The following is a 13,804-nucleotide window of genomic DNA, read 5'->3' as shown; positions in this document are numbered from 1 at the left end:
CACCTCTCAGTCCGTTCAGAGTGCGGTCAGACTTCAGCAGCTAATGTTAATGTTAGTGAGTGATTAAACCCTTATTGAATTGATTTGAAGCTTTTAATTGTTTGGAAGGTTTATCCGATCATGACTGTAAGTATATTTGAATCAGAAGCTTCTATTGTTTAAGACATGATGATCGCTGATGATGTAGATGAGTTGTTTGGCCTGTATTTAAAATACACTAAACTTTAATCATGACTCTTTATGTTTGATTCACAGACTCACGAGTTTTTTGTTGATATGACATGTGAGGGATGTTCCGGTGCTGTCACCCGGGTTCTTAATAAAACAGGTACTGCATATGTGTACATTCATAAATAAGAGTTACATTGGAAATTACTTTCAGTTATACTCCATCTGGCAGCATTATTAGAACAATGGCTGCTTTGTTGATTTGCTGAGTAATTACTGACATCCCTAACTTTGTGTTTTTTCGATGTACTGTGTCTCAAACCTCAAAGATTTTTAAGTCACTATTTTATTAGTACATCTACCTTGTATCTACGTTTAACTGACCATTTTTTTACCCACTAAAAACCTCAACTACTGACCAACTGATTAAGTACACCTTCCTCATATATATACAAGGGATCTTCAAAAAGTTTCCACACTTTTATATTTTGGTTGCAAAAGGTGAGAGTGGGTTGAGTAGTAATTGGCCGTGACTGAGAGAGCTTATAGTCCGGATTTAGCACCATCTGATTTCCATCTTTTTGGACGCTCAAAAAAGCTTTAAGGGAAAGAAGATTTTCATGTGATGATGATGTGAAAGCAGCGCTGCATACGCGCTCAACCAAAACCATTTTTTGCCGATGGCATTAAAAAGCTGGTATGACGCTGGGAAAAAAAATCATCACAAAGGAAGGTGACTGTAGAAAAGTGATGTAATTTCTTTTTTTAAATTCTTAATAAATAAAGTTTAAAAAAGTGCGGAAACCTTTTGAAGAACCCTCGTACAAACCCAGTTCCAAAAAAAGTGATACGTTAAAAACGTTAAAGATCAAATAAAATAAGAAAGCTGTTATTTGTATTTTTATCTTCATTTTATCTGAAGACAGAACAAAAAAGTTTGTTTTTTTAAAGTTATAGTTAAATTCTAGCTTAATTTTTGCCATACATTTAAAAAAAAATGGTGTAGGGGCAGTTTGAGTGATAGGAGAGTTTGTGGAATGATCTTAAACAAGTGGTTCTCAGGGGTCCCGTTGCATTTAATTGAGAAGAGTACAAAAGAATCACATGTGATGGGAGGTCAAAGTCAAAAGACTGTTGACATATAGGAGATTTCTTGTGATGTCATATAAATCAAGTTTAAACTACCAATAGCCTACATTGGGTCTTTGAGAATTGACACGTATTTGCCCACCACAAAAGTTTAAAGATCAAAGGACGGTGACTACGAAAAATTCTGATTTAGTTGTCAATGCAGATCCTGCTGAAGTACACCAAGGTGAGGAAGCTCCCAACAGAAGTAAACCCACTGCATCAACCAAAACCAGAAAATACCAAGATGTTTACCTTCATCATGAATTTATCACATTTCTCATGAGCAAGAATACAATACCTTTTGTCATTTTTGCTGAGATCGTAAGAAAATATCATAGGGTCCCAGAACATTTTTGAACACATGTGGCTCTAGGAGGAAAAAAGGTTGAGAACCGCTGTTAGCATATTCACTCTTACAACTTGCAGGGTGGTGAACTTCGACCCATCCATGCTCAGAAATGACTGAGACATTTGTTAATGCTTCTTTTATAGCATCACATCTTACCTACTTTCTGCTTACAGTTAACTTGTGGAAATTTTTATAGTAGATCCTGTATATTGCCCCTGTATCAACTTTTTGGCATGTATTGCAGGCACCAAATTATGTATTAGGTCTAGCATTTATTTACTGAAGTCTGTGTATCATTTCCTTTAATAATAATTCTTAATGCAGATTGCAAGGATCATAGAGAAACCACTATCTACAGTTTCTAACACTATTGAAAGATTTTAAGAATACATAGTTTTTTTTTTGTGCATAAAGACCAAAAAGCAATATTGAATGCACATCACATGTAATTCCTGGCAATGTATTAAAACCAGTATGCTTCTGCATTGAATTTGACTACATGGACACTGGAGTACTTATTTTCCTGGCCACAGAGGAACAGGATCATCCTGATTGTTACCAGGTCAAATTTCACGAATCAGCATTTGTCATGGTACAGGGATTTGTAAGTGCCAGTGGCATGGTAACCTTTGTGAAGCCACCTGTAATGCCAGTGATTTGTTATTTGATATTGTCAGTAATGGTCCTTTGGGTGTTTCCATAAATCAAAAAGAAAGAGCTTCTACACATGATGTCTGCATTTATGCTACTGTTGTTTATCATGGATAAGTTTGCTACGTTAAGCATAAAGCATTGTTGACAACAACCTTGGTGGTGTGCTATATATTTTTATAGGGCTTGTCAGTTAACAATGAAAACAATTGTGTCCCTATTTTTAAATATATAGATACTGTTTGCATCATTATACCCTATATGACCAAACGTATTTGGATATCCCTTTAATTATTGTGTTCACGTGTTTCAGCCACACTCATTGCCTATAGTTGTATAAAAAGTATATAAAACCTATGCCTCCAATTTTGTGGTCACAATTGGAAAAGACCTTTCCTTTGACATTGACTGTGCCCCTGTGCTCAAAGAAAGGTGGGTGTGAAGACAGTGATAGGGCAGTGATAGCTCAGTGGTTAAGGTACTAGACTAGTAAACAGAAGGTTGCCGGTTCAAGCCCCGCCACCACCAAGTTGCCACTGTTGGGTCCCTGAGCAAGGCCCTTAACCCTCAGTTGCTCATTGTGTAAGTCGCTTTGGATAAAAGCGTCTGCTAAATGCTGAAAATGTAAATGTAAATGTGAAGAAACTCCAGTGGCCTGCATAGAGCCTTAAACTCAATGTCACTGAAGACCTTTTGGATAAATTAAAAAGTTGATTGTGAGCCTGGCCTCTGAGCCTTTCCGTATTAATTGAGGTGGTTATAGCCAAACAGTGTATTTGTATTTTATTAAAATAAATAGACAAAATGGTACCAACCATGTAAATGTTTAAAATGTCAAACCATGCTGTCTGTTATTCAAACTGTCTCACTCTTGCTAAATTTTACAGCCAGAGATTGAGAGCAAGTCATTCGAAGTCCAAATGTCACATCTATAACTGGAATTGCTCAAAGTGTTTATACAGCATGTAGTTAATGTAAAGGTCATTCTCTGAATCATGGGTTTTTTCTAAGATTTTTTTTCTCCTGTCAATAGATGTCAAGTTTGATATTGACCTTCCTAACAAGAAGGTCTTCATTGAGTCAGACAAAGATAAAGATGTCCTACTGGAAACCTTGAAGAAGACTGGCAAAACAGTCACATACATTGGTCCAAAATAAACAAGATGTTGAAGATTAACCTTCCTGTCTGTTTGGACCACCATGTAAGCCTGGCTTCTATTTTTTTAAATATGATTGTTTATTCCAATTCTTTTTCTTTACTTCTGTTTTTGCTTATTTGTCACACTGTTAATATCAGTTCATTAAACTAAACATAATTTTACACAAAGGAAAGAGTAAAAATGCATTTTATTTTTTAAGGAACAAACACATGCAACAACTGCATTAACCTTGTCGTAAAATCAGAATTGGACCCTTACTTGTTTACACTATTATGGAAGAATTGTAGAGACACACATTGGGTCTGTCTGAAACCTAGTGAGCTGCCTTGTTTCCTACTGCCTACCTAGGCAGATGCCTAAATAGACAGGATTCTACAGACATCGAATTTATAATGCAAATTATTTGGACACACTACTTAGATGGTGATTACTTCACAGCAGTTTTGCTTACTAAGAACACAGTTAGCCTCGGGCCATTCGAACCAAGGGGCTGAGGCGGCTCAACCTGCTAGCATGCCAGCTAACATTTCCCCACGTGTACTGAAAACTGTGAAATTGTCTCTGACAAGCCTGAATTTGCAAATAAATTACATTTGTACACCTTTATACAAATTAAAAATCACTGATAATTTATTTACATTTAAAAGAACTGTTTGTTGCTCTGCATTCATCTGCTATATTTGTAATTTTTTGTGAGAAAAGTTGTGCTGCTTTGAATGCTGGGATTGCCTTCATTGCTAAGGAAGCATCGGATTCTCCCTTAGTCAGTTTATAGCTTCGAAATAAGGCACCTCAGTAGGCAGCATTTTAAGAATTCAGACAGCCTTCTTTTCGGAGCGTGCAGTCACTAGGTTTTCAGACAGACCCAATGTTATGTCTTACCACAGCATTTTTATTTTGATTCAATTTGGAGTAGATAGCATAAACTTTAGTTATTTCTCAATCATGTCTGTGTAGCAGTGTTAATTTTGACAGCAAATTTTGATTTAGTTTTAGTCATAGTCTTTTGACTAAAATGTAATTTAGTTTTAGTCATAATTTAGTCATCTGAATTGTTTTAGTTTTAGTCTAGTTTTAGTCGACTAATTATCATAAGAATATAGTCGACTAAATCTACAGTCGATTCAGTCGACTAAAATACATATTTGTTTGTTTATTAGGATTTTAACGTCATGTTTTTACACATTGGTTACATTCATGACAGGAACGGTAGTTATTCATTACACAAGATTATCGAACACAGTCATGGACAAATTTAGTATCTTCAATTCACCTCACTTGCACGTCTTTGGACTGTGGGAGGAAACCGGAGCACCCGGAGGAAACTCAGGCAGACACGGGGAGAACATGCAAACTCCACGCAGAAAGGACCCGGACCGCCCCACCTGGGGTTCGAACCCAGGACCTTCTTGCTGTGAGGCGACAGCGCAACCCACTTAGCCACCGTGCCGCCCTAAAATAAATATAAAGGGTGTAAAATGTAAATGCTTTTTTATCACTTCCCTTAAATTGTTTAAGTCATTATATACACTTACACAAAATGACACATTTTTAACCAGTTATGGAATATTTTTAATGTTTGAATGTGCAATACACACAAAACCAGATTTAACTTATTTCAAACATCTTTATTTAACTGACCTTGCTTATTGAGCATAACAATAATAAAATATTAATGACCAGTAGGCCTGCTCTGCCTGAAAAATATATGCATTGTTCATAACAAATTGCATATTACATTCTTTATAAAACTGGGTACTGTAAAAGCAGCTGTGACATTATGTTGCCATTATACTGCCAGCAGTGCCAGATGTTTCAGATTTGTTGTGTTTTTACTCGTCGCCCCACATGGTTTACACATCGTCTTGTTTTTCATGACGTCAAATGAGAAATGTGTCCAGATATCGGCTCTCCTGTTTCTCCCTGTTGACATTGTGGAGTTAATCTAGTTCCATGAGTAAAGAAAGTTCACAGGCTAGTCTGGTCTTCCCAGGTTCAGATCAAATTTGTGCGAGTGTGCTCTTAACGCGGTACTGCAAAAGATTAGTACTGATTGGATGGCTAATCGGCTTGTCCCGCCCCTCCTCATACGCTAAAGTAGTTTTGATTGGATCTCTTCCTAACTTGTCCCTACCTTCCACAAAACTAAATCAGTTATTGGATTTCGTCCCTGCCAAACATTTTCGTCTCGTTTTTATTCGTTGACGAAAGTGTCGATTCATTTCGTCATAGTTTTTATCTTTTTTTGTAGTTTCTATTTAGTCATCGTCTCGTTTTCGTCATGAAAAAAAGGTTCGTTGACGAAAACTATGACGAAAATCATTCGTCAACGAAATTAACACTGCTGTGTAGACACCCAGCCAGCCAGTAGCATTGCTGAGATTCAAACCCGAGCTAGCATAATAGACCTCTGCACCACCCAAGCGCTTAAAGTATGCAATGATATAATGTTAGTTTTTAATGTACTGCATTTTAACTTTTAAATTCAGTCCCTATTTCTTTTTGTTATATTTACAGGTCGTATTTGACGCTGAACTGAAGATCCATAGTCATCGCTCATTAACAGTTTAGAAGTGAAGTCGGGGTGTTACTTGGTGGACCTGGGGAACAAGCTCACAAAATACATCACTCTGTTTACCATCAAAATGAAGTCATAAGCTGACCAGAACTCTCATCGTGTGCAAAATTGTTGTAATATAACTAACTGCTCTATATGTTGGTGCATTAAAACTGTTCATAGTGTTTACATTCTCTGTTTGGCGGTTGCCTGATCATGCTTTATTTCATTTGCACATCATGACAATAAAGACTTCTCTGCCTTGTTTAAAGGTTTGGATTTGGGTTTCAGCTTTATTTACATAAATTGTTGTATATGAATTAGATCAGAGGCTACTACTACTTGTATTATTATTATTATTATCATTATTATACATTTAATCATTCATTGTCTGTTTTGCCACCACTTTATCTCAGTCAGGGTCACGATTCAGTGGGTAGAAAACACCCTGGACAGGTTGCCAGTCCATCACAGGGCAATCACACACACAGTCACATTTAGGGCATTTTTGTGTTTCCAGTTAACCTGACTTTATGTCCCTGGACTGTGGGTGGAAACCGGAGCTGCTGGAGGAAACCCACACAGACATGGGACATTCAAGAATGAGTTTCACTTACTATTGAAAACCCACGTCACCACCATGTTAGCAGCACTTAGCTGGGAAATAATTACCCTATGAATTACTCATAGGTGTGACAGAGTTAATTCATAATGCCCTGTGATGGACTGACACCAGTCCAGGGGGTATTTATTCTCTGCGACCAGTGTTTCTGGGTGTCGCTGGAACCACCGAGCAATTTTTGGTTCTTCCATTACTGTGGATTGAAATGAAATTGCCTTGTTTACCACTGGGTGGCAGTGTTACACTTAATGAAAAAAAAACTACAATTAAATTATCTACTAAATAGCATAAAAGATTGATCTGTTACATTGGATTTCCTGCTTCAGTTAAATAAACAACACAAATAAATGAAGGATTGAAGATTTGAAATGAAGATTTGTTTATTGTAATGCTGCATAATGATCCCACAGATAACAGTATGTCGAGTGCAAGCTTATTCACTAGTGGTAACAAAAAAACGGAACTGATGACGTTGAGTTTTTAGCAGTAAGGCCTACGGCGATATGACAGGCATGTCTTGACCTTCAAATGAGTTTTCTGGTCCAACACTGGAGGAACCCTCCACAAATCCCAGTGCCACTGATACTAGAGTTGCATAGAGAAGAGTAGCACAGCAACTGTAGAAAGCCCAGCCGAGGAACTTGACCATGCCGGGCATCTGCTCTTCTATGGACACCATGAAAGCGATGATGGCACTGACACAAAATGCAACTGTCAATATAGACATACGGACAGGACAGTCACCTTGGCATAAAGAGGCATGCAATTTTTTGAATATGATGATAATACCAGTGTTACAGCATGGAATATTAATACATTAAGTCAAAAATCATGTGAATGTATTAGTACATCTATTATTAGGTAGATCTAAAACCTGATAGTTTTATAGTTCATTTTTTATAATAATAATAAACATAATAAAATAATATTAGAATTTAATAATAGAAAAAACATCTGTCAAGAGATGTCACATTTTGGGCATCAGATACATTTGCTGCAAGTAGCCGACACATTTATCCAAAGTGACTTCATGATTTTGGGCTATGACTAAATACATATTGAGCAATTGAGGGTTGAGGGCCTTGCTCAGGGGCTCAACAGTAGCAACTTGGCAACAGTAGGGCTTCAACTAGCAACCTTCTCTGATACTAGTCCAGTAACCTAACCGCTGAGTTACCACTGCCCTACAAATGTTGTAGCCTAGTGGTTAAGGTACTGGCTTAGCAAGCAGAAGGTTGCTGGTTCAAACCCCACCACTGCCAAGTTTCCACTCTTGGGTACTTGAGCAAGGCCCTTAGCCCTCAACTGCTTAGATTGTATAATGTCACTCTGGATAAAAAGCATTGATAAATGCCAAAAAAGTAAAAATCTAGAAAGCATATAAACTTCTAAGCATTGTCATACTTACAGTGTATCACAAAAGTGAGTACACCCCTCACATTTCTGCAGATATTTAAGTATATCTTTTCATGGGACAACACTGACAAAATGACACTTTGACACAATGAAAAGTAGTCTGTGTGCAGCTTATATAACAGTGTAAATTTATTCTTCCCTCAAAATAACTCAATATACAGCCATTAATGTCTAAACCACCGGCAACAAAAGTGAGTACACCCCTAAGAGACTACACCCCTAAATGTCCAAATTGAACACTGCTTGTAATTTTCCCTCCAAAATGTCATGTGACTCGTTAGTGTTACTAGGTCTCAGGTGTGCATAGGGAGCAGGTGTGTTCAATTTAGTAGTACAGCTCTCACACTCTCATACTGGTCACTGAAAGTTCCAACATGGCACCTCATGGCAAAGAACTCTCTGAGGATCTTAAAAGATGAATTGTTGCGCTACATGAAGATGGCCAAGGCTACAAGAAGATTGCCAACACCCTGAAACTGAGCTGCAGCACAGTGGCCAAGATCATCCAGCGTTTTAAAAGAGCAGGGTCCACTCAGAACAGACCTCGCGTTGGTCGTCCAAAGAAGCTGAGTGCACGTGCTCAGTGTCACATCCAACTGCTGTCTTTGAAAGATAGGCGCAGGAGTGCTGTCAGCATTGCTGCAGAGATTGAAAAGGTGGGGGGTCAGCCTGTCAGTGCTCAGACCATACGCCGCACACTACATCAAATTGGTCTGCATGGCTGTCACCCCAGAAGGAAGCCTCTTCTGAAGTCTCTACACAAGAAAGCCCGCAAACAGTTTGCTGAAGACATGTCAACAAAGGACATGGATTACTGGAACCATGTCCTATGGTCTGATGAGACCAAGATTAATTTGTTTGGTTCAGATGGTCTCAAGCATGTGTGGCAGCAATCAGGTGAGAAGTACAAAGATAAGTGTGTCATGCCTACAGTCAAGCATGGTGGTGGGAATGCCATGGTCTGGGGCTGCATGAGTGCAGCAGGTGTTGGGGAGTTACATTTCATTGAGGGACACATGAACTCCAATATGTACTGTGAAATACTGAAGCAGAGCATGATCCCCTCCCTCCGGAAACTGGGTCGCAGGGCAGTGTTCCAGCATGATAATGACCCCAAACACACCTCTAAGACGACCACTGCTTTATTGAAGAGGCTGAGGGTAAAGGTGATGGACTGGCCAAGCATGTCTCCAGACCTAAACCCAATAGAACATCTTTGGGGCATCCTCAAGCGGAAGGTGGAGGAGCGCAAAGTCTCGAATATCCGCCAGCTCCGTGATGTCGTCATGGAGGAGTGGAAAAGCATTCCAGTGGCAACCTGTGAAGCTCTGGTAAACTCCATGCCCAGGAGAGTTAAGGCAGTTCTGGGAAATAATGGTGGCCACACAAAATATTGACACTTCAGGAACTTTCACTAAGGGGTGTACTCACTTTTGTTGCCGGTGGTTTAGACATTAATGGCTGTATATTGAGTTATTTTGAGGGAAGAATAAATTTACACTGTTATATAAGCTGCACACAGACTACTTTTCATTGTGTCAAAGTGTCATTTTGTCAGTGTTGTCCCATGAAAAGATATACTTAAATATCTGCAGAAATGTGAGGGGTGTACTCACTTTTGTGATACACTGTACATAACATTAGTGACTTTTATCCAAAGCGACTGATTAAGACTAAATACAATTTGAGTAGTTGAGGGTTCAGAGCCTTGCTAAGGGACCCAACAGTGGCAATTTGAAGGCAGTAGAGCTTGTACTAGCAACCCACTGATTACTAGTCCAGTACCCTAACCACTGAGCAACCACTGCCTCATCATATCTCATTCAGAAACCACTGATATTTATGTAAGTTAGTTTACCCATATTTACGTAAGAGTAGTTTAGACCTCTGGGAATACTTTCCACTAGATCAGTGGTTCCCAAAGTGGGGGCAGGGGGTGTGGAGCTATTAAAGTGGGGCACAGCAAACCAAATGAAATTAACGATTTTTCAGCACTGCTAGCATAAGAAGTTTATGAGAGAGCTCCCAGCTAAACATACAGCAGAGAAGGTCACCAAGGCACAACTTAATAAGATGTTGGGATAAATTCTGAAGAGCATATGTTTAAGTTTTAGTTTCGCCATTTTTGTGCAGAGAGGCAAAAATAAAAAAATAATTAAATACATTATTTTTACTCTATATAGGCTTGAGCATTTAGTAGTTCAGTTCTGTGAGCATTTGTAGCTTATTTGTAGCCATTTGTAGGGCAGAGGTAACAAAACAGCTAAGATACTGGACTTGAGTTGCCATTGTAGTTCCAGTAGTATTATCGGTTAGTGCTTGGTATATATCGCAGTGCAGCAGTATATGTGAAGCCAGGCTGAGGTTGTGCAGCTCAGTGGTCCCCAACCACCGGGCCGCGGACCGGTACCGGTCTGTGGGCTATTTATTACCGGGCCGCACAGAAAGAATGAATAATTAGAGATAGGTAGAAAAACAGTTTTCACTGCTTCTATTTCGGGTGTTATTGTCTTATTGTCACCCCTAGGTGGGAGCAGCATCTCGTTGCAGCGAACAAAGCTCATTTTACCGCGTTTGTGAGCAATATTACTAAATCCTCCTACCCGGCCGGTCCGTGAAATTATATCTTATATGAAACCGGTCCATGGTGCAGAAAAGGTTGGGAAGCGCTGGCGTAGTCTATTTAAGTCAGAGCTGTTGTGGCTTCTAAATTGTTTCACTCCAGAGTAACATATATACTGTACACTTTAGCTTTAATTGTGATGTAAATTACCACAAGTGCACTATGAAGAAGCCACAAATGGTTCTTACCTGAGAAGATGTTTAAAAGAAAGGCTACTATGGCTCGCTTTCCTTGGCTTAGTGCTGGTCGAATGGCAACAAGTGTTGACAAGGACAGTATAGAGGAGCTTGCCAGGAACATCCAAGTCAGGCTATACGACCCTAAAATAAATCAAACAAAGCAAAGTACTCAAGGTAGCATATCAGGTTAATGTTTTTTTATTTTGTGCTTTTTATAGAAAGGGCCATTTGTATGATGAAAATCCCTGTATGGTCACTGCGGGCAGATTCTTTGTTGCACAGGATGTCTTTTGTCTGAGACGTCTAGGGACCAGAATGATAAAACGTAGACGTGCTCACCACTCCAGGCTGGAAACGTCGTGCAGCTGGAGAAGCCTTCGTAAGTATTACAGATGGCGAAGAGGCCTTCGCACGCCCCGTCGGGCTCCACCAGCCACTGGGGCGCACACAGACACACCGTATACAAGAGGAACTCCAAACACACCAGAGTACTCATCACACTTACTGAATTCTTCATGACAAGCCAATGTCCTGTCCTTCCTGTTAGGTTTAAGTCAGCGAAATGACTCTATCAGTATTCAGAATTAAACATAAGCTGGCGCTGAATGAACAAGTCTTCTAATGGATGATGTCTGTCTCTCAGGTGCTGCTGATTTCGGGTTTTTTTCCAGAACAATCCATGGAAAAGAGGTTTTAGGTGTTGAAAGGTAATCCAGATGATGCTGTGATGATAAAGCGTCTGCCAGACTGATTGTTGTGTAATGGGTGTGGTAAGCTGACAGCTGATATCAAAAACTGAGATTGCTTCGACTGGATCATGTTTGCTTTTATGCCTTACAGTAAACACAGCCCACCTAAATGGGCGCACGGCAAACACATATAATGTGAACTAGGTTGCATGTAGCTGTGTACATTTTATTCATCATCTGGGTGAAGATAATAGCTGCTTGCTTAACTGACTAAATACAGCATTAGGTTAGATTTTACACTATGTGGACAAAACCATTAATTATTGATTCTGAGTGTTTTAGACACAACAGTTGCTATCAGATGTAATAAAGCAGTTATATAAAGGAAATTATATATGATTTGAACCCAGGACCTTCTTGCTGTGAGGCACCGAGCCACCAGGCACCATAATTTTAGTAATCTGTGATTATATATTCCTCATAAAAGCCTTTGCCCTATTATAAGCGTTTGCAAGTTTACTTAAGCTAACTATGCCATAAGTCATCGACTGCCAGAAGCTGAGATTCGAACCCAGCACAGTGTTGCTGAGAGGCAACAGTGCTACTCACTGAGCCACCACAGCTCACAACCAACATTGTAATTTATTCCAATATTATTGAATGAAGTTAAGAGCTCTGTGCAGACCACTATGTCAACCGAACCAAAATGTCAAATCATATCTTTATGGACCTCTTTTTGTGCACAGAAGCCCATCGTGTTAGAAAATAAAGGGTCTTTTACAAACTACTGCCACAAACTCAAGAGCAAATTATTTCTTTTAAATAACTGTTGTGTTTTTAATACCTTTGTTAGCTTTGTTAATAGTTCTGAGGGGTGTCCACATACTATATTGTGTTGTTATATACACTGCCTGGCCAAAAAAAAGGTCACACACTCTAATATTTCGTTGGACCGCCTTTATCCCAAAGATTCTCAATGGGGTTCAGGTCTGGACTCTGTGGTGGCCATTCCATGTGTGAAAATGATGTCTCATGCTCCCTGAACCACTCTTTCACAATTTGAGCCCGATGAATACTGGCATTGTTATCTTGGAATATGCCCGTGCCATCAGGGAAGAAAAAATCCATTGATGGAAGAACCTGGTCGTTCAGTATATTCAGGTAGTCAGCTGACCTCATTCTTTGGGCACATAACGTCGCTGAACCTAGACCTGACCAACTGCAGCAACCTCAGATCATAGCACTGCCCCCACAGGCTTGTACGGTAGGCACTAGGCATGATGGGTGCATCACTTCAGCCACCTCGCTTCTTACCCTGATGCGCCCATCACTCTGGGACAGGGTAAATCTGGACTCATCAGACCACATGACCTTCTTCCACTGCTCCAGAGTCCCAATCCCTTGAGTTCCCTTCGCATTATGCGTGTGGAAATGCTCTTACTTTCACTATTAAACATATCCCTGAGTTCTACTGTAGTTTTTCTACCATTTGATTTCACCAAATCGCCGATCACGATCATTCAAGATTTTTTTTTCATCCTTCCTCGAAGATGATGTTTCCCCACTGTCCTTCCACTTTTTAATAATGCGTTGGACAGTTCTTAACCTAATTTTAGTAGTTTCAGCAATCTCCTTAGACAGATAATTTGACCCTTCTGAAACAGATTAACATCTTTTCCACGACCACAGGATGTGTCTTTCGACATGGTTGTTTAACAAATGAGAAGCTTCTCACTGCATCAGTTAGGGTTAAATAACTTGTTGCCAGCCGAAACATAATCACCAATGTAGTAATTATCCAATGGGAGGCTCTTACCTATTTGCTTAGTTAAATCCAGGTGGTGACCTTTTTTTTGGCCAGACAGTGTATGTTTATTATGATTTTTAATGTCATGTTTGGTTACATTCATGACAGGAACGGTAGTTACTCATTACACAAGGTTCATCAATTCTCAAGGTTATATCGAACACAATCATGGACAATTTAGTATCTCCAATTTACTTCACTTGCATGTCTTTGGACTGTGGGAGGAAACCGGAGCACCCGGAGGAAACCCACGCAGACACGGGGAGAACATGCAAACTCCACAAAGACAGGACCACGACCACCAAACCTGGGGATCGAACCTAGGACCTATTTGCTGTGAGGCGACAGTGCTACCTGTGTTGCCCCTGTGTTGTTATTTTAACAACATGCATGTTTAATATACAACATATACAGGTACATACAGTCAGACAATCAAATGTACATGTTAGTTG

General features: G+C 39.5%; 1 protein-coding gene across 1 annotated transcript; it reads left to right on the top strand.

Moving 5' to 3' along the window:
- On the top strand, positions 1-6,291 carry atox1 (antioxidant 1 copper chaperone). The gene is made up of 4 exons (XM_062999963.1): positions 1-126; positions 256-328; positions 3,333-3,501; positions 5,977-6,291. Exons 1-3 carry the CDS (start codon positions 121-123, stop codon positions 3,455-3,457), a joined length of 204 nt encoding a protein of 67 aa, XP_062856033.1. The 5' UTR covers positions 1-120; the 3' UTR covers positions 3,458-3,501; positions 5,977-6,291.
- The last annotated feature ends 7,513 nt before the right edge of the window (positions 6,292-13,804 follow it).

Source organism: Trichomycterus rosablanca, chromosome 8 (genome assembly GCF_030014385.1).
Source record: "Trichomycterus rosablanca isolate fTriRos1 chromosome 8, fTriRos1.hap1, whole genome shotgun sequence".
NCBI classification, from domain to species: Eukaryota; Metazoa; Chordata; class Actinopteri; order Siluriformes; family Trichomycteridae; genus Trichomycterus; species Trichomycterus rosablanca.
The sequence above is the reverse complement of the archived record's forward strand: the minus strand, read 5'-3'. Positions and strand labels throughout refer to the sequence as shown.

What these genes read in the sequence shown, in the direction of transcription:
- atox1 (XM_062999963.1), top strand. An exon ending in CCGGGTTCTTAATAAAACAG is followed by an intron (nt 329 to 3,332) that starts GTACTGCATATG and finishes TCCTGTCAATAG; the next exon opens with ATGTCAAGTTTGATATTGAC.